The sequence below is a fragment of the Manis pentadactyla genome, chromosome 4, assembly GCF_030020395.1.
Source record: "Manis pentadactyla isolate mManPen7 chromosome 4, mManPen7.hap1, whole genome shotgun sequence".
NCBI lineage: Eukaryota > Metazoa > Chordata > Mammalia > Pholidota > Manidae > Manis > Manis pentadactyla.
In genome coordinates, this window is record NC_080022.1 from 98,539,078 (window position 1) to 98,558,099 (window position 19,022).

The 19,022-nt window shown below is 47.9% G+C and overlaps 1 protein-coding gene across 2 annotated transcripts in view; it reads left to right on the plus strand.

Moving 5' to 3' along the window:
* KCND3 (potassium voltage-gated channel subfamily D member 3) overlaps positions 1-19,022 on the plus strand; it is a 207,310-nt gene that overhangs the window by 171,815 nt on the left and 16,473 nt on the right. For both annotated transcript variants that reach the window (XM_036928879.2, XM_036928880.2), the window contains exon 3: positions 17,250-17,412. In XM_036928879.2, the coding sequence (XP_036784774.1) occupies positions 17,250-17,412 (163 nt within the window). The remainder of the gene's footprint in view (positions 1-17,249; positions 17,413-19,022) is intronic.

Here is a 19,022-nt window from a genome sequence, read left to right on the forward strand (position 1 = left end):
CTCTCAGCTTCCCTCGCCCCATCTTCTGTAGCCCAGACCCCTGCCAGTGTGCTCTTGCACCTGCGCTCAGGCTCAGCACTGCCCAGCCACCCAGCCTCCTAGGCCTCTCTCCCCTTTCTCGCCCAGAGCCAGTCCCAGCCCTGCTCCCCAAGGGGGAAGCCCTTTAGGAACCCAGAGTGGAGAGAAGTGGTATTTACTCAGGCTTCCCACCTCAGGCAGGAGCCAGGCGGTGCAGGGGTAAAGGACGAGGGGACCATGCCTGGCACTGGGTGTGCACCCAGGTTGTGGCTTGGCAGGCCCTGGAAGATTTCCTACCTGCAGTGTCCCCATGCGTCCCCTCTCCAGTAGACTGAGGCTGACATGCACACATTCTGCTCTTGCAGATTTTCTAACTCTTCTTTTTCCTGTCGGGGTTGATGTTCCAACATGATTAATCGTTGATTGAGTCATTTCTAAAGGGGCCCTTTGGTGAAGAGAAAGTGCATTAATAAGTCCTGTCTGTCAGCTCAGATCACCCTTTCCTCATGCCACCCGGTTCTGCTCTGTAGCCTAGAAGTCCTCTGCCCTTTATTTGATACACCACCTCCCTGCAGCAGTCCTGTCCGCCCGTCAGCCCCCTGCACAAGTGCCTAAGGGCCGAGGAGGTGGAGTGCAGGAAGACAGGAAGGTGGGGGGCCTCCTCAGAGCCTGGATCTCCTGTGTGATCTCTGTCTTGGGCCCAGCGTCTGTCCCCCTAAAAGGGTAGCTCTGGAGGCAGGCTGCCTGCACTCAGACTCCAGCTCTGTGTCTGTTATTTGTGTGATGCAGGGATTATTACTTAACCTCTCTGAGTCTTAACTTCCTAATCTGCAAAGTGGGGGTAATCCTAGACTCTGTCTCCCCGGTTCTGGGAGAACTAAATAAACACAAAGTGCTTGTCCCCATGCCTGGTGCCAAGGAAGTTTCCACATGTTAGTACTGCTCACCTTCTCCCGGCCTTGGAGCAGAGCACCCCCACCGCCTTCCCTACGGCAGCAGCCGCCGTGTTTCCCAAGGAGGCTGCAGGTTACCGCAGAAGCCCTGGCTCAGCGTGCTTCCTTCCCTGAGCCTGCAGCTGCAGGGGGCCCATACCTCCAAAGGTTACTTGAAGGGCAGATGGCTGAAATGTTATAAAAGGAGGGTTCAGAGGGCAGAGGCTCCATTACAGTGTAATGTGTAGGCAGCTGTGTCAGGGTTTGGAGGAGTCTGGGTGACAGGCCCTGCCATTCCCGTAGCAACCTCCACACCTGCCTGCCTCCCTCCCTTCGGACCTAGTTAAACTAAATATTAACAAGGAAAGCGTGCTGCCAGAGCTGAAGGAAGGTTCCGATCACCAAGGGAACAAGGGATCCCAGACCAAAGCATCCAGCGTCACCTTGGCAAGAGCCAGAGAGGAGCTGGGATGGGTGAGGGTGGAGCAGGACTGACATGCCAAGGACCTGGGACCTGAAAGGAGGTGTTGGTCCAAAGGGCTCAGCCCTATTTTCAGCACTATAGGAGGAAATAAAATAGCAAAGGATCCAACTCTGCCCTCAAGAAGCAAGAATCTAGTTGGCAATATGAGCTGCACACAAATGAAATGTTAAATAAGCAATAAGGGATTTTGCAGGGCTTTTATTTATGAAAAATGAGCAATTGCTTCAGACACTCTGAAAATTAGAGTAGATGGTTCTTCTTTTAGCTTAATTGACTTTTTTAAGCTTTTTATTATGGAAAATTTCAAGCCTATGGAAAAGTGAAGAGCGTAGTTAATGAATCCTCTGTACCTACCACCTGGCTTGGCTTTGTTTCTCTCATTCCCCCTTTTTTCCTGGAGTAATTTAAAGAAAATTCCAGATATGTGTCATTTTACCAAAAATACTTCTGTATGCATGGAACAGATGATATTTTAGGTTTCTTCCAGCTCTGACCTGGCGTGAGTTCATGGGCAATGGTGAATGTCAGGGTTTTGCTTGGAGGGGTGAAGAGGAAAGGATATGTCCCTTTGGGGTTCAGTGTGCACAAGGAGTACTATTTTATGTACACACGTACACACACACACATCCAGCAGCCCTGAGGACCCCCACTCCTCAAAACTATTTTTACTGATCCTAGCAGGTCTCCGCCCAGGCAAGGCTGGCTGCAATAGCCATGACATGAGGATCCAAAAGAGGCAGAGACTAAAAGAGTATCAGATAAACGTCCATCTCTTCTTAAAATATGCAAGGAACCCGACTAGCTGGCAAGTACTGTGCTAGGCATGGAAAGCAGATGTAGCATGAGAAGCAGAAGGTAAGACACAGAGTGAAAGGGGACAGGGACCCAGACACCCAGAGGCTGAATGTAGAGGCCGAAGAGGCCAGGCTCCTGTCCCTTGCAGCAGGTGTCAGAGACCTGACCTTCTCCTCCTGACCCTTTCCTTCTGCAGCCAGCCTCAAGTGGGGTTAGGCAAAACAGAGTCCAGCCCACAGTTCATTTCCACCTTCCAAAGGAAAAGAAACACTTCAGGGCAATGATCAAGGGTCAGCACACGTTCGGATCTGAATCAAATCAAACCCAGAAGCACTGTGACCAGGGCTTGGCAGTGTGTGAGATGTGAAAGGATTCTTTTGAGTTTTCCACAGCTCAGCAGAAACATTGAATTGGCTCCAGGCCCTGGAGTAGGATTTTAAATGCCTGAGTTGAAGTTAGAGGTAATCGTTAAGTGGGCTGGGGACCTAGGAATTTAGTCCTGCCACAGGCTCAAGGGGAAACCTGTGTTAGAAATGATGACTGAATTTTGCCCACCATCCCAAAAGTACCTTTGCACAGCCCACCACATGTCCGGTATGGCAGAAATGCTAAAGGCACATGGAAGTGCGAGCCCCCATCTGCAAGATGGTGATGGTAGATTTATGAGGCCCTACTATGTGCCTAGCACTGTGCCAAGCCTGCTCTCACAGAGCTTCCCATCTAGTGGTTAGAAAGACATTAATCAAACAATTGTGTAAACCTGGGTTTGTGAGTGCATCGTAATCCTCCCGTCAGGAGGTGTTCTTCCTGGTTTTACAGCCTAGAGGTCTAAGGCTTTGAGAGCCAAGTCTCTGGCCCGAAGCTGCCAAACTAGAGATTGAGAAGCAGTTGTACAATCTAAATCCTGTGTTCTTTGCGTGACACTGCATTCTACTGAGTTTAGGGCCTGCCAGGGAAGAGAGAACAGGAAGGTGTGAAATAGCCCTCAGAGCAGGTGTGCCTTAGGGGCTCTGAGAAGGGCTGCATGCTGGCAGAGGGACAGGCTTACCCTGTGGCTCTGAAGCTCAGAACCCAGACTTAACAGGCACAAATTATAGCTACTGACAGTGTGAGCAGCCCGCATGTGACCCAAGTTGTTTCATGCAAATGAATAACTAATCTCCCAGTTGTACCTGGCTTATAAGGAGTTAACATGTAATTATATCATTGTAACTACTACTTTTGACCCTTGAACAACACAGGTTTGAATTGCATGCATCCACTTAAACACATATTTTTTTCAATCAATAATTGGAAATTTTTTTGGAGATTTGTAACAATTTGAAAAAACATTTTTCTTTTCTCTAGTTTAATTGATAGTAAGAATACAGCATGTAATACATGTATCATACAAAATGTGTGTTGATCAACTGTTTCTGTTATCAGTAAGGTTTCCAGTCTGCAGTAAGCCATTTGTAGCTAAGCTTCTGGAGGAGTCAAAAGTTATATGTGGATTTTCCACTGGGTGGAATGGGGAATGATAGCACCCTTAATCCCTGAGTTGTTCAAGGGTCAACTGTAGTTATATGTATAACAAGTTATATGTAGTTATATGATTATAATTTGTTATATATATGTGTAACTGTAGTTTATATTTATATAGTAGCTATAAAGTACATATAAACTACAGTGTGTGTGTATATATATATATATATATACACACACACACACACACTGTAATATAGTTTGCTTTGTATATGGTTGTATATGTATAACACTAGTTATAACTAAGCTCACCTGCCAGTTTATAAAGAGCTTCTACAGACATGACTTTCACAGCGACCCTGTGAGGTAGGTCATTGCTATGCCATTTTTCAGATGAATAATGAGGCCCAGGAAGCTCGTGATTGCCTGACGTTTCTTAGTGAGTAGGGAGAGCAAGGAGTAAGCACAGGTCCCTCTGACTCCAAAACCTGTGCAGGGGGCTCCCCTGGAAGGGCTGAAAGGTCACTGTAGAGAAGATGCCCCAGCCACCTCGCAGCTGGGCCTGCCACCCTGTAAGACCCTTCAAGACCCCATCAGAGTCTGAGACTCAGAGACAACTAGGGACTCCAAGTGCAGTTCCGATAGGGCAGAATAGAAGAAGGGACTTGTCTCCTGGTCCATGGGGGGGCGGAGGAGTGAGAGCAGCCCAGGGGAGGGAGGGGGAGTGGAAAGTACAGGGCAGAGGGGATGAGGGCCAAATAAGACCAGTTGGAGCATTCACCCTGCGGGCAGGGAGCACAGAGTCCTGTGCTGAGTGGGGTCCCCTGGTGGCCATTGGTAGGGTCCAGTAGCTATATTGCCTGGCACCCCAATCTGCCCTGGCCTGCAGCTCAGATTCCTCTCAGCCCTCCAATCCCTGCCTCTTGCCTATTTCTCTTCTGCCACCATCCCAGCTGGAGCCACAGAAGAAAGGTGTGCTAGCAAGGGCCAGACAGGACCTTCAGAGAAGGGCTGCATCAACAATCAACACTCTGTCCACACGAATCTGTTGGATTTACCACATACCCACTCCAGATTCTGCATCCTAGTTCCTTGTCACCTCCATGGACTTTGACCTGAATGCTCCAGCCCCTTTGGGAGTGCCATCTGGTGTCTGACCCTGGCCACATCCCTACCTCTTTATACAGACTTTCTGGGCCCTTCCCACTTTCTCCCCAGATCCAGCCCACTCTCCCGCAGTGCACACAGCTCCGGCACTAACCAGAGTCTTGTCATGGCTAGTGCACCACTTTAGAGTCAGGCAGCTCATCGTTCTCTGAGAAATGCTTGGTAGCCCCAGGTGGCAGACAGCTGAGAAGCTGCCCCAGGGAGAAGAGCTGTTGTGATGAGCATATGGAGAAAGGGAAGCAGACGGCGCAGGCCTGCAGGACAGGGTCTCTGTGGGAGCCCCGTGGTTTGACCAGACATGTATGCTGTTCCTTGTGACACTTTCTTGTCAACTTCTTCTCCCAAGAGTGAGGAGAGGTAAATGGGGACAAGTCTCTGGGGGCTGAGACTGGGGAGAACAGACTGAGCAAGACCCAGTTTCCAGGGGAGCCTGTCAGGACTTGGGGTAGGACTTGGACATGCCGTCATGACTCCCACCCCACGGATGCCCCAGGTCAGGGCATGTGTCCTCTCCAACCTGACTTGGCTCGTCCCAGGGCTGGTTCCTGTCTCTGGGGGCTTTCACAGTCTCCAGGGCCTCAGCCCTTCAATTTGTCCTTCCAAAGGATTAGTGTCCTTGCAGACCATACTCAGAGCAAGTCCATTCGGGGCACAGGGAACAACTGACTGGATATTTAGGGAGTGCCACCAGAAATTAACAAACCCCAATTTTCATTTGAATATTTTTCCATTGACAGGAGACCATTCATGAGCGTGATTACATCTCCTTCCCTGGCTGTTATACAAAGGTGGCTGGCAGGCTGGCACTAGTCTTGTCTAATTATAGCAATGGTTTACTGTCTTTAATTTGCTGTCTGCCTATCTTCTAAGTACTCATCCGTGTCAGTGTGTCCTTCCTGGGAGCCGTGTGAGCCAAAGGGAATGTGTGTCTGCAGGACGAGCTTCATTCAGCCCTGTGGTGTGGCTACAGCAATGGCCTCTTGGGTGACAAGGCTGCTTGCAGGCAGCTCCTTGGGCTTTGCTGCCCTCCTACTAGTCATAATAGGAATAGACTCAGGTCCAAGGACTTTTTGGAAAAAGTGACAACATGAAGGTCCTCCAGGATTAGACTGGGAAGAGGAAGTCTACTGCAGAAGCGGAATCCACTGAGGATAATCAGTTGATTTAAGGCATTATGTTCAGTCATAATTAATTTCTGCACTTAACTTTTTTACTTCTAGAAACTCCATTTGGTTCACTTTCATATCTACCTGGTGGTTTCTGATAGTGTTCTATTGCTAGCTCATCATTCTGTGATTCCATCCTTTCTTTTGAAAAACCATTTCATACATAACTCTTGTCTGTCAATTCCAGTATCTGAAATTCTTACAGTGGGAGGAGGGGTGCTCAGTCTATTGTTTGTTCTTTTTCTGTTTACTCTCGTTCATGATTGCTTGCCTCCTCATGATTTTTTTTTTTTTTAAGCAAACACGTATCTACTTGATCCCAATCTGTGGGAATCCTGAAGTCTTGGGGTAATCTTGGACAGGATTTAAATCTGGTTTTCCCATAAACCAGGTAGTACTACCATCTTGGGATCCCTTCAGCCTGTGTGTGGGGCCAGGCCTCCCTTGAAGATTCTGAAAGAGTTCCCTTTGCTATTGGCCTAAGGTTCAGTTTCCCAGTGACAGGTCACAGATCACTGGGCCGTTGCTGGTACATGCCCTCAGCGCAACAGTGTTCCTCCCTCTGCTTACTGCTCCATACTCCCAGCTGTGATTTACCCTTGTGGTTTGTTCCTTTTACTTGGAAGGAAAATATATTTCCTCTGCTTCAAATGAACCCAGCAATGTATCCGAAAGTGTATGTTACTTGGGCTTTGGAAGTTTGCAGCAGACGGACTCCCTGATGATTGGTCTGCTGGAGTCAGCAGTTCACTGCTAATCTGTTCACTCACTCAGCAAATATCCTGGGTGCACACCATTGGTCAGGCATGGTTCCAGGTACTGAGGATACATGCTTCCACCCTCCTGAAGCTTACAGTCTGATTCTGGAAAGAGCCAGTCCTGGGAGGCCACTCCAGGCTGTGGGACACACACCAGAGGGGCTGTTTCACATCTTATGCACTCTGACCTATTGAGTCCGTACTATGCCTTATGCAACACTCCAGGCCCCAGGGATGCAGAAACAGATAGCCCTATGCTCAGAGGGCATTTACCCCAGTGGGAAAAATAGCCGTTTCAGCAGTGTATCACGGCATAAAGGAGTAAAGCTCTGATGCAGGTGGAAGACACAGGGACGAGTGACACTCTGTGGGGGAAGTCAGGGAGAGTCTGAGGGAGGCGACATTTGAACAGTTTCTAGAAAGATGAGTAGCTGTTGCCTGGAAAAGAGAGAGAGAAGGCCATTCACAGCAGAGAGAAGGGCCTTGCTGAAGGCTTGAAGTCATGGAGGAGCACAGTGCATCTAAGAGCCCAGCCAAGGTCGGTGTGCAGGGGCGTGGACAGCAGGAAGGAGGGGATGGCGGGAGTTTATGGAGATGTGCAGAGAGTCGGCCCTGTGCCCAAAGCCCAGGTGCCACCCTAGGTCCTCCTTGCCCTCTACCCTCATGCTGAGTCACTGACCAAACCCAGGAGGTTCTGCTTCCTAAATAATACACATCTGTCCCGTCCTTGCCATTCCCGCTGCCACTGTCCTGACTCAGGCACCTCCTTTCCCACGGGTACTAGTACAGTCACCTCTTAATTCTGCCTCTACCTTCATCGCCATCCGGTCCATCTTCCACTCTGCTTTTAGGTGATCTTTCAAAGATGAGTATTAGATCTTATCACTCCACTGCTTAAAACTCCTTCCCTGGCTCCCAGAGATTTCAGGAGAAAGCTGATTCCTTGGATAACCTAGAAAGACCTTCATGTGACCATGTCTCCAGCCTTATCTCCCATCTCTCTCTCCTCCAGTAATTGCTCGCAGTTCCTCGGACAAGCCCTTCTGCTTTACAGCTCAGAAGATCGGCCGGTGCTGCTGCCTCTGAGAGGTCTTCTGACTGCGCTCTGGCTTGATGTGGAGGCCCCGGCCTTGTGTTCACGCAGGGTCATGTGTAATCCTTCTCACAGCATTATGACATTGAAGCATCACCACATTTCCTTATCTGCCTTCACTTTGAGATTATAAGTTCCTTGAGGGCAGAGGACTTGCCTATCTATTTAGCTTTGTATCCCCAGCATTTAGCAAAGGGACAGACACAAATCAAACACCTGGCAGGTGTTTGATGAATCAATCAATCCAGAGAGATAGTTGTGGGGGTGCAGGTTTGCATGTGTGTGGAGTAGACGATGCACAGGGCATTCCTCTGGGCCATCAGATAGGCTCTGCCACCTGAGTTATGACCTTGAGGTCTCCATTTTCTCATAGGTGCAATGACTGGGTCTGAGGCTGGTGGCTGAAAATCCCTTCTCAGCTAACATTCTGTGAGCCTGCAAATCTAAAGCCTCTGGAGAGAAGACAGTTTAAAGCAGTGTTTCTCAAAATGTGTCCCCAGGTCACCAACATCAATGTCAGTTAGGAGCTTCTTTAAAATGTAGATTCTCAGGTCTAATTCCAGACCTAGAGAATTGAAGTCTGAAATTTGGGCCCAGCAACCTATGTTTTAACAAGCCTTCCAGGCAATTCTGAGGCACACTTACCTTTAAGAACCACTGGTTTAGAAGAATAGCTTTGCCTCTCAGCACAACTGCCATTGATAAGGTAAGACCAAGGAGATTATGGCCACAGGCTCCCAGTGGCCAAGAGTCTGCAGATATGACCAGCTATGACCTTGCAAACCATGCCAACCACAGCAGTGGTGTGGAAGGGTCGCACATCCCCTTGGCCCAGGACTTTGTGCTGGAAGAACCCAGAAACACCTCCCTTTGCTCCTGGGAGCTTCCCAGCAGGGTTTCTGGGCTCACACCACTTTGAAAGTTCCCCCATTTTCTTGACACTGTTCTTTCTCATGTGGATTAGCCAAGTCCTTTGGCTCATTTCTCTCTTCCTGTAGTAGGGCATAGTGAGAAAGAGGGTGCTCTGAAGCCAGACAAGCCCAAGTTGGAATACTGGCTTGAATAAGCTGGTGATCCTGAGCCTGTCATTTAAACTCTCTGAGCTCCAGTTTCCTCATCTCAAAAATAGGCTAATAATACTCCATAAGGTGGTTATGAAGATTGAATGGCACATAATTGGTGCTAAATAAAAACAAACTAGTACTGCATAGTCACTGTGCTTGTTCTTAGATTCCCCTGCTCTGAGCTCAGCTCTCCCCTCTGGGTTCACCCCCAAAAGGGTCTTCAGAGGAACTTCAAGGTCCCAAATACAAACCCATCCTTCTGGCTCCTGGCTCACTGGTGGGACTCACTTTGCAGGTGAACCCAGGAAACTGCCTGGCCGCAGGGACGACCAGAGATGTGGCTTGCTGGGTTTTGTGGCAAGGGGTCTTGGAAAGATGTTGTAGAAAGGAGAAGTGATATGGGGTCTTTATATCATTTCCTAAGTCATCCTCCTTGAGAACCAGCAGCACAGAGCTAACGTCATTTGTAGGGCTCCAGCTTGGCTGCTGCCCTATCCGGTCACCTCTGAAGTCCCCTGCCTTGCTGCCTTAACAGGACTGCCACCTGCCATGTGGGCTCCTCAGGGACCGCGGCTTTGGGCTCTAGTAACAGAAGTTGTATGGGGGAACTTTGGAATCTAAGAGACCTGGTCCATGTCCCAGTTCTGCAGCTGGCTAACCAAGTAACCTCAAGCACATCATTTAACCACTCTGGGCCTCAGTTGCCTCATCTGTAAAATGAGGATAATAATTGCATTTGTTTCTTAGGGTTGCTGGGAAGAGCAAATGAGATCATGCATCCGCAGTCACTGATGTGATAATAAGAGCTCAAATTAAAAATTTACAGTGGTGCTGTAAGACCCAACGGCCTTATTCTGGTCTGTGCTTCCCCCCAGTGAGGAGACGAAGGCCACGGCAGATCAGCAGATCGATGCAACAAGCAAGAGGTTTATTATTCCAGCTAGCTGGGGTCCAAGTGTCTGCCCGGAGCAGCGGGTTTCAACAAGGACCCCGAGCACTCAAAGCCAAGGGTTTATATAGCATTTTCAAAACACTTAACTCATAATTTTCCACAGCTGCACATTATTTTTGCAAGTCATACATCCTGGGGTTAAGCGAGAGCAAGATAAGACCACTCCTCAATTGTTAGGGAGGTTCTGCACGATAAGCTTGGTATGTAAGATTAGCTGACCAAGGTTAGCTGTCCGAAGGCCACAGCTGCCCCCAACCCGGTGTTCATGATTAACTTGTTTTCCAAGGCCTTACCCAGTTCCAGTTTTTCTTTTTAAGTCACATACCCAGAAAATGGCTTCTAGGCCCTTAAGATGGCTACTCTTATGCTAACTTATTCCCATTCTTACAGTGCTGCTACATGGGAGGGACTTGGACTTGAAAAGAGTCTGATCAGATGTTTGTCAAGGGACGGGCTCATCAGCCAGGCTGGTGTTTTAAGTGTCCTCCAGGGTGACCTCCATTGTCCTTCATCCATGGACAAGGAGGCGGCCACAGGGGTCCGAATCCCTGGAACTCGCCATGGTGCCCAGCATGCACTGAGAACTCCCCCTCACGCTGACCCCACCCACCAGGACAGCTCCCATCTCCCATCTGCACCCCCAAGTTCAGTGGCACCCCAGTGGAGAAGGTGTGTGCAGGAGTGTGTGTGGCAGTGTGGCTGAGATACCATCCTTGCAGAAACTCATCAAGGACATGTCTCCTTGACTGAGCTCCCAGCAGCGGGGCCGATGGGCAGGGCCTGCCTCCAGTACCGAAGGGACTTCCCTCCCAATGGGCAGCCTTGCCCCTGCCTGAGAAGCAGGTGGAATCAGACAGGGGAGCTTGCCTTGTGCTATCTCCCAGCACCTGGAGGAGGAAATGAAGGCAGCAATTAACTGTACAAGGCAGGTGGTTTATGCAGCTTAAGTTCAGATAAAAAGTTTAATTATCCCTAAACCCTAATACAAATTAATTAGCCTTCCACATTAGGAGGGTAAGCTTCTTTGCTCTGGCCACAGCCCAGGAAGACATCACATGGACTACCCAAGATGTACTAGGGGACAGCTAGCTGGTCAGAGATAGACAGCGGTCGCCACGACGGCCCCGGCTAAGGTCTGGGTGAGCACCACAGCTCACCTGTGCCTGGGATGTGACCTCCGGGAGAGGCTTTCTTGTCCCTTACTCTCCTCCACCCTCAGATCCAGGATGGAAGGGGGAGGAGAGTCCTTATTTGCATGAGAGAAGAAAGAAAAAAAGGAAATAAGGCTACGGCTTAAAATTATTTTTCTAGGCCATGACATTTTCTGTTTTTTCTTTTCTCCTCTCTTTCCTCAAAATTCTACAGAGAAAGTAGGCCACAGATACCGTTAGGACTTAGAGAATCACTCTCAGCTCCAGCCCCTCAGGGCTCCTGCCCAGGTGGGCCCAGGAGGGGCCTTGGGACAAAGGGCCCTGCCCATCACGATCATTAGCATCATAATTAGCTGCTGTTCACTGAGTGTTTACTGTGTAACAGCCATGGAGTCTTTGCAACAACATTGCAGGGTATGTTTTATTCATTAACTCAAGCTTTCAACCAACATTTATTGAAGTGCTTCAACAGAGAATGTCATGCTTGGGTTTACATTTTAAGAATATGGTTCTTTGTGAATTAAAGGGGGAACAAAAATGGAAGTGGGAAGTCTGGTTAAGAGGCTTTTGCAGGAGTCCAGTCTAGAAACAACGGTGGTCTCTGCCCAGGATTTATTTAATTAACTGATAAAGTTCTTACTATGCACCATCGTAGTCATTTGTAGATCTATGGCTTGGCTGCTGTCCTATCTGTCATGAATATGCCAGAATTGAGCATTTTACACAAAGGTACTCATGTAATCCTTCATAACAACCCTGTGAAGTAGGTACTATTATTTTATCAATCCCAGGAAACTGAAGACAAAGAAGTGAAGTAACAGGCCCAAAGCCACCCAGCCAACGAGTGGCAGAAGCCAGGATTTGCCCCAGGTAGGCTGGCATTCAAAGTCCACACTTGGAGCTGCCTCCCTGTACTGCCATCACCGGGGTGCAGAGATAGAGAGGAGGGGGAAAGCTCCTGGGCACTCCTCAGAGCCCTTCCCACCCCCAACCTCTCCACACCCCCTGCCGCACCCCACCCCACCCACCCTGGCCAAGAAGCAGGATGTGAGGAACAGAGCAGCGCAATGGGAACAGACTAACCTGGGCTTGAACCCCAACAATTCTGTCTCTTCTCCTTGCGGACCTTGAACAAGTCACTGCCTCTCTGGAGCTTGACTCCTTCATTCCTGAGGAGAGTTAACCCCACCTGACAGGATTATTGTGAGACCCACTGATTCACTTGCAGTTCCTAGGCCAAGCTCCAGCACACAGTTCCCTCCCATCCTTCTATTCCGCATCCCTTCTTCAGGCCCACTGTGCCTGTTCCTTTGATTGTTTCCCCTATGAAACTTCCCGACAGTTCACCAACCCAACCTCCCTTCTCTGGACATGATCCTGTTAACCAGTGCCCTATAGAGTATGTCATGCCCAGAACTCCACACAGCAGCCTGGAAGTGGTTTGCATCAAGAAGCAGAGTATGACCACCACTCCCTTTTTCTGGACACTGGATGGCCATCAATCCAGCCTAAGGTGACAGTAGGTGTTTAGCAGCTGCATTACACTGGTGGCTGTGTTGAAGTTAAGTCCCCCAGTGATTTTTTAACATGGATGGTTTTTAAGCCGGTGTTTCCCATCAGCTATACAACTTACTATTAGAATCAAAATGCTGGCGTTGTCATTTATCTTTATTAAAACTAATCTGGTTGGCTGTACCCATGATTATAATTGTTAAAATCCTTCGACTCCTGAAGGCCTCAATTCATAGGAGCTCTGTCATTTAGAAATTGGAAGAGCTTGCTTAAAAATAATCAGCACTAGCTTTATTATCACCATCATTATCACCATCATCATTCTCATGGGATACCAATGAAAGAAGTTTAAACAAGCACAATAATTTGTTGGTAGGAGAGTAAGAAGGAGGACTGAAAAACTAAGGCAAAAGTACAGCTGGTTCTCAGTAAGAATTAGGACAGGAACTGGACTCCATCAGATTTCCTTCCCCTCTCATTTTTTTCTATGTATAAGCCTGCTTTCTCTCTGACTTCTCTCTGGCTTTTTCCCATGGCAGAAAGCATGGCTGCCAACAGCTCCAGAGCTTTACTTGTCGCAGCTTCAACTTCGTTAAAAGAGATTGATCTGGTCTCAAGGGTCGAAATCCAGAGAAGGGAAAAAGTTGCCCAACATCATTAGCCAGCTAGGGAAATGCACAGCAAAGCCACAATGAGATACCACTTTACTCCCACTAGGATAGCTAAAATCAAAAGACAAATAGTAACAAGTGTTGGTGAAGATATGGAGAGTAGGTGGAACCATAATTTATTGCTGGTGGGATTGTAAAATGGCACAGCTACTTTAGAAAACAGTTTGCTCCTCAAACTGTTAAATGTAGTTACCATATGATTCCTAGAGAAATGAAAACGTATGTCCACACAAAAGTCATACACAAATTTTCATAGCAGAATTTGTCCTTAATAGCCAAAAAGTGGAAACAGTCCAAATTCTATCAGCTGATGAATGAATAAACAAAATGTGGTCTATCCATGCAATGCTATATTATTCAGCCATAAAAAGGAATGAAGTACTGATACATGCTATAGCATGGATCAACCTTGAAAACCTTAGCACATTATGCTAAGTGAAAGATATCAGACACCAAAGACCACATATTGTATGATTCCATTTATATGAAAAGTCCAAAATAAGGAAATCTATAGAGACAGAAAGGTTAGTAGCTGCTTAGGGCTGACTGATAGAGTGTGGGTTGGTCACTGGCTGCTGATGGGTACAAGGTTTCTTTCAGGGGTGATAAAATGTTTTAAAATTAGACTACGGTGATGGTTGCCCAAGTCAGTAAATACACTAAAAACCATTGAATTGTGTGATTTAAATGGATTAATTTTATGGTATGTAAATGATATCTCAATGAAGCTCTTAAAAAATGAATTCAGGAAAGGACTCAGGGACCCAGCCTGAATCAGATGCCCTATCCTGAACTTACTGTGACTAGTGGGAGCAGGGCATAGGGGAAGGTCTGTAAGACTATGGCAGCTGCTCTGAGAACCAGCTCCTCAGGACAGAGTTTATGTCATGACAGGTTTGGATTAAATAACTTTCCCAAGGTCACTTAACTAGTAAGTGACCTGGGGCTAAGCATTCAATTCCAGACCACACTTCAGTCTCCCTTCTCAATCATTAGGCCATGCTGCCTCCCTCTGGCTTTATTGAAAGTTGTTGAATAATTCTGGAAGTAAAGTTGTTGAAAAATTCTAGAACACAGCACTGGAGACCTAGTTTTAGATCCATTCTGTCTTTTACTTATTTACTCTGTCAGTAAAGGAGACCCCTTTCTAACATGAAAACCATGAACTTCCTTTGCTGGCCCAAGACCACTGTGGGTAGTCTTTGAGAAGTGCCAAAAGACTGGAGATGGTTGTTCAGCCCCTTCTAACGGCACTGTTATCCACACCACATTCCGCCAGCTTGTCAACTGGGACAAAAGCAGAGCTTGCTGAAATCACGACACAGCAGGTCTGTAACAATCTACTGATCCATCAGTCAGTTAACCCTCTCAAAACAAGAAATAAGTGTAATTTGGCAAGAGGTGGGCTTCGGAATACCACTTATTTTCCGAGTGTTTGCAAGCTGTCCACTTAATAATATGCTCTCAAATTCTGCCAGATGCTTCTCAGACTTCATTTCCCCTTATTTAAAATATCAATTCAACAGTTTTCCCGCTCTAGTCTGGTGGTGTTTCTCTGCTGCACCATGATTTCTCAATGATCATGGGCAGTGGTTCTACAAATCTGTCTGCACCTTCCTCCCTTCTCCTGGTTGGGGAGAGGGAGAGGATCTGGGTGGACCTGTGATGTGAATACACTGATGATGGCTGAACATTTGCCTGCTCTTGACTTCCCCTACTTTAAGCTCAGGATCTGTTTTATCCACATTTGCCCCAGCTTTCCCAAGATAAAGCTTATTCTTCTTGGAGAAGGCAGAGAGCCCATGGGAGCTGAGTCGTTCTGCTTTCTCTGTTATCACCTATTGCCAGCAGATCATCTGCCCCAGCAGTGGGCATACCTCTCCTCCTTGTTCTTTCTTCCAGTGGATAAAACAGTCTTTCTGTTGTTCTTAGCATTTTTCACCAGCCTCACTCACTCTGAAATGTAGCCTTCCTAACTCTGGCCTTAGCTACTGCTGCCACGCTTCATTGTCATATGTGGTCATGTGCCCAATGCCCACCCTTCAATCATATCATCTGAAAATCCCAGCTAACATAATTCACCCTAGGCCACCCCCCTTTTCTTCATCATTTGGGATTATTTGAATTTGAGACAATCAGAGGTGTTTTTAGAGCTTCCCAGTGACAGAGACAGACCATGGTTTCCAAAATAGTTGAAGAAAGTATTTATTATTCATAGAGCTGTATATGTCACAGTAGGGTAATGAGCTAGGTCACTCTTTTTATCTTCATTTTATAGACAAGGAAACTGAGGCTCAGAATAACATTCCCCCAAGGTCACACAGTTATTTTATGGTGGAGTTGGGTGGGTCTTGAACCCAGGTCATCTAACTCCAGAAGCCAAGTTCTCAAACACTTCAAAGGAGGCCACTCCTGAGGGTCATGGCACAGAAAGCAAATCTAGCGTCAGAGTTCCCAGAAGGAGCTGCCACAGGCCTTAATGTCTGAGCATTTCGTGGCATGACTGAGACAGCTTGATCCAGGACAAAGGGCCTAGACACCAAAAGAGAAGGAAGAGGAGTTCTTAAAAGAGCCTACTTCACAGAAGCATGCAGAAATCATTCACCCACCAAATATGTATTCACCACTGGTATATCCTCCACAAAGCCTTTGCTGGTGAGGAGGTAAGGACCTCATATATCTGGAACAGTCATCCCATCCTTCCACATCCTCGCTGGATCCCTGGGACACCTGGGTGCCCTCAGGAGAGCGGCCTTGACGTCACCATTTCAGCAGCAACACTTCCTGGTCATCCTAAGCCTGTTTGTGTTCCAGATGCCAGAGGGCACAGAGATGGGGGAGTTGGTGTTTCCAGCTTTGGCCAAAGGAGTCATCACAGCTTTTCTTAGTAAGACCTTTAATTTGCCTCAATAAAGAAGAAGCTAAACACTTAACTACTCTGGAGAGTGCCTTACTGACTGGAGGAGAGAGGATCTGGCCTGCCTGCTTGGGGCTGAGCAGGAGCCAGGCCAAGCCTGTCCCAGGGGGCAGCTGCTAGGGTGTGAAGTACTTAAGAGCTTCCCTGAGCTCTGAGTTGCAGGCACTGTCTCAGAGTGGTATCATGGCTTAAGGTGCTGCATTCCAGAGCTCATGATCCCCCTCTAAGACAGTGTGATTAGTAGAAAGAAAATGAAAGCAAGAGGAGTGGGTTTTAACCCCAACTGTACCCAAACATGGGCAGCCACTTGTGGTCCCTGAGCCTCAGCTTTTGCATTTGCGCAATAGTGGGGTAAGGATAAAAATCCATGGGGTTCATGGAGCTTATGTGAAGTAAATGTGTAAAACTGCTTTGTAAATTATGAAACTCCACATGAATGGAAGGTGGATTTATTACTTATTTTTATTATTGTAAACAAGATTGTGTTGCCCTTCAGCTTAAAACTCCTCCATGGCTCCTCCTTGCCCTTGAAGTCAAGTGCATACCCCACATCCTGGCTACATGGTCTGGTCCCTGCCTGCTGCCTCAACCTCCTTTTGTATACCACCACTGCCTGCCCACCCCCACCTCCTGCGCCACCAACCCACTGATATCAGCCTTGCAGGCTCTTTCATGTTTCTATTTCAAGACTCCCACACTGTCTGATCCCTCTGCCTGGGACACTGTTACCCAAGTGTGCTGCATGGCTGGATCCCTTACCTTTATATCTCAGCTTAATTGTTACCTCCTCAGAGAGGCTTTTCCTAGCTACACTCCCCCTACCTGGCCCAGCACCTATCTCTGTTCTTTTCATAGAAATAACCACAAGTCACAATGTTCTTATGGATTCACTTACTTGTTTCTGGTCTTCCCTTGTAGAATGCTGGCACCATGAACATGAGGATCTTGTCTGTTTTGTTCACTCACAGGTTGTTCCACAGTACCTGGCACATAGCAGACACTCTGAACAATTGCTGAATGAATAGGTGAATGATTGGGCAGGGAAGCCTGATTGGTTTCCCAAATAACCCCTCTTTTCCTTACTCCCATTCTCTTTCTCTCTCAGATATGGAGACATGGTGCCCAAGACAATCGCGGGGAAGATATTTGGCTCCATCTGCTCCCTGAGCGGTGTCCTGGTCATTGCCCTGCCAGTCCCTGTGATCGTTTCCAACTTCAGTCGGATTTACCACCAGAATCAGAGAGCTGATAAACGCAGGGCGCAGAAGGTAAGCCTCAGACCCAGTCAGAGAGTGGCAGCACAAGGCAGAGGCCTGGCCCTTTGCCCCCAAAGCTGTCACGGAGGCCTGGCTGGGAGTTCCTGGGGCAAGTACCGTACAGATGGCCTCTGGGTTTGGGAGGTAAAGCAGCTTCATATCCATTCCTACCTCCCGGGATCCTGCATTCCTGCCCGCCAGCTATAAATGGAATAGACTCAATTATCCATAAGCTGATCATCTTCCTCCTGGATATTCTATGTAATTTCCTTAGGCCCTGGCTCCCCAGCCAAGACCTCTGAGTGCCCTGGACTCCTCCCTCTTCCAGCCAAGAGCTTACTGGGGAACATAATCACTTTTCAGTAATCTATGCCAAACACTGACAAAAAATAAATTGACTGAAAAGAAAAACTGCTTTAAAAGGAGAACATTCTGAGGCCCTGGAGTTCAGTGACAAACAGCATAACAGGCATTAGTCATCTCGGGGCACAGTAGGCTTAAGGTGCAGAACTGCAGGGGAGGATCAGGAGAACCCCCATTGGTCCTGAGAAGAGTTTGCCGTGATGTCCAGTATTCACTGCTTAGATATCAGGGCCAGGAGCATGCTGTCAGTCACCCACGGAATGAACACAAAGGTCTGAAGGCCATGGGACCCAGACAGAAGCCCCCTTTCCTGCCTGGCCCTCTGCCTTTTCTCTGGAACAACTCACCTGCTCAGCCAGCTGTCATTTGCCTGCAGTTTTAGGGCATCTGGCTAATGAAGGTCCTTGGATGGTGAGGATCCTGACTTTTACTGGATTGCCATCAGGAAAGGGGAGCACCGAGGAGGGAGTTTTTCATTTCTCTTCTGATCTGGTCTAACCTGTGGCACCCCTTTAGCAGCATCTCAACCTCTGGGGGTACAGTTAGAGCCTTTCCGGGAATAAGGGACGGGGAGAGCCCGCTGAGAGAGTCATTTGTGGAGGCCTGAATTCTGTGCCCTTTTTTCTTTCATTCATCTCACACATGGTTACGGAGCAGCTACTACCTGTCAGGCCCTATGCACTGCATCTGGGGTGTCTCTTCACCACATGACCCCTGCTGCTGGCCTTCCACTTGCAGGGTAACCCCCAAGTAACAGCACCTCCTTCATGTCAGAGGAAACCAGAAGTTCAGAACAGATCTGTGTGCTATGCTATGTGTTGACTGAAACAAAGTCACCAAGTTCATGAAAGTTAGCTCTGAAATGTATAATAATGCACATATAATTATGCTTTATAATATAATATATATGATAAAATAAATTGAGTTGGCTCCTAGCTGCAGCATATCCCCTTTGTGCGTCCTTGTGGTCACCCACCCCTTGACCTTCGGTCATGACTGTCCTGACCTGGGTCTGTAATGCTGCCGGCCTGCCTTAGGTTGATCCCTGGCCCAGTGCTGTCCTCTCCACACCCCCAGCTCCCATTTCCTACCTCTTCAGCCAAGGTCAGGGTTTCCCCACCCCCACCCCCTGCTGGCCATCCCAGAAATAGAAGTCTTATCTTTTGCCTGTTAAGTCTGCTGGCAAATGTGAACAATATCTAAGTACATTATGCAGTCCTAAAGAAAGGGGAAGGGAGAAACTGGGATAGTCTCCTTTC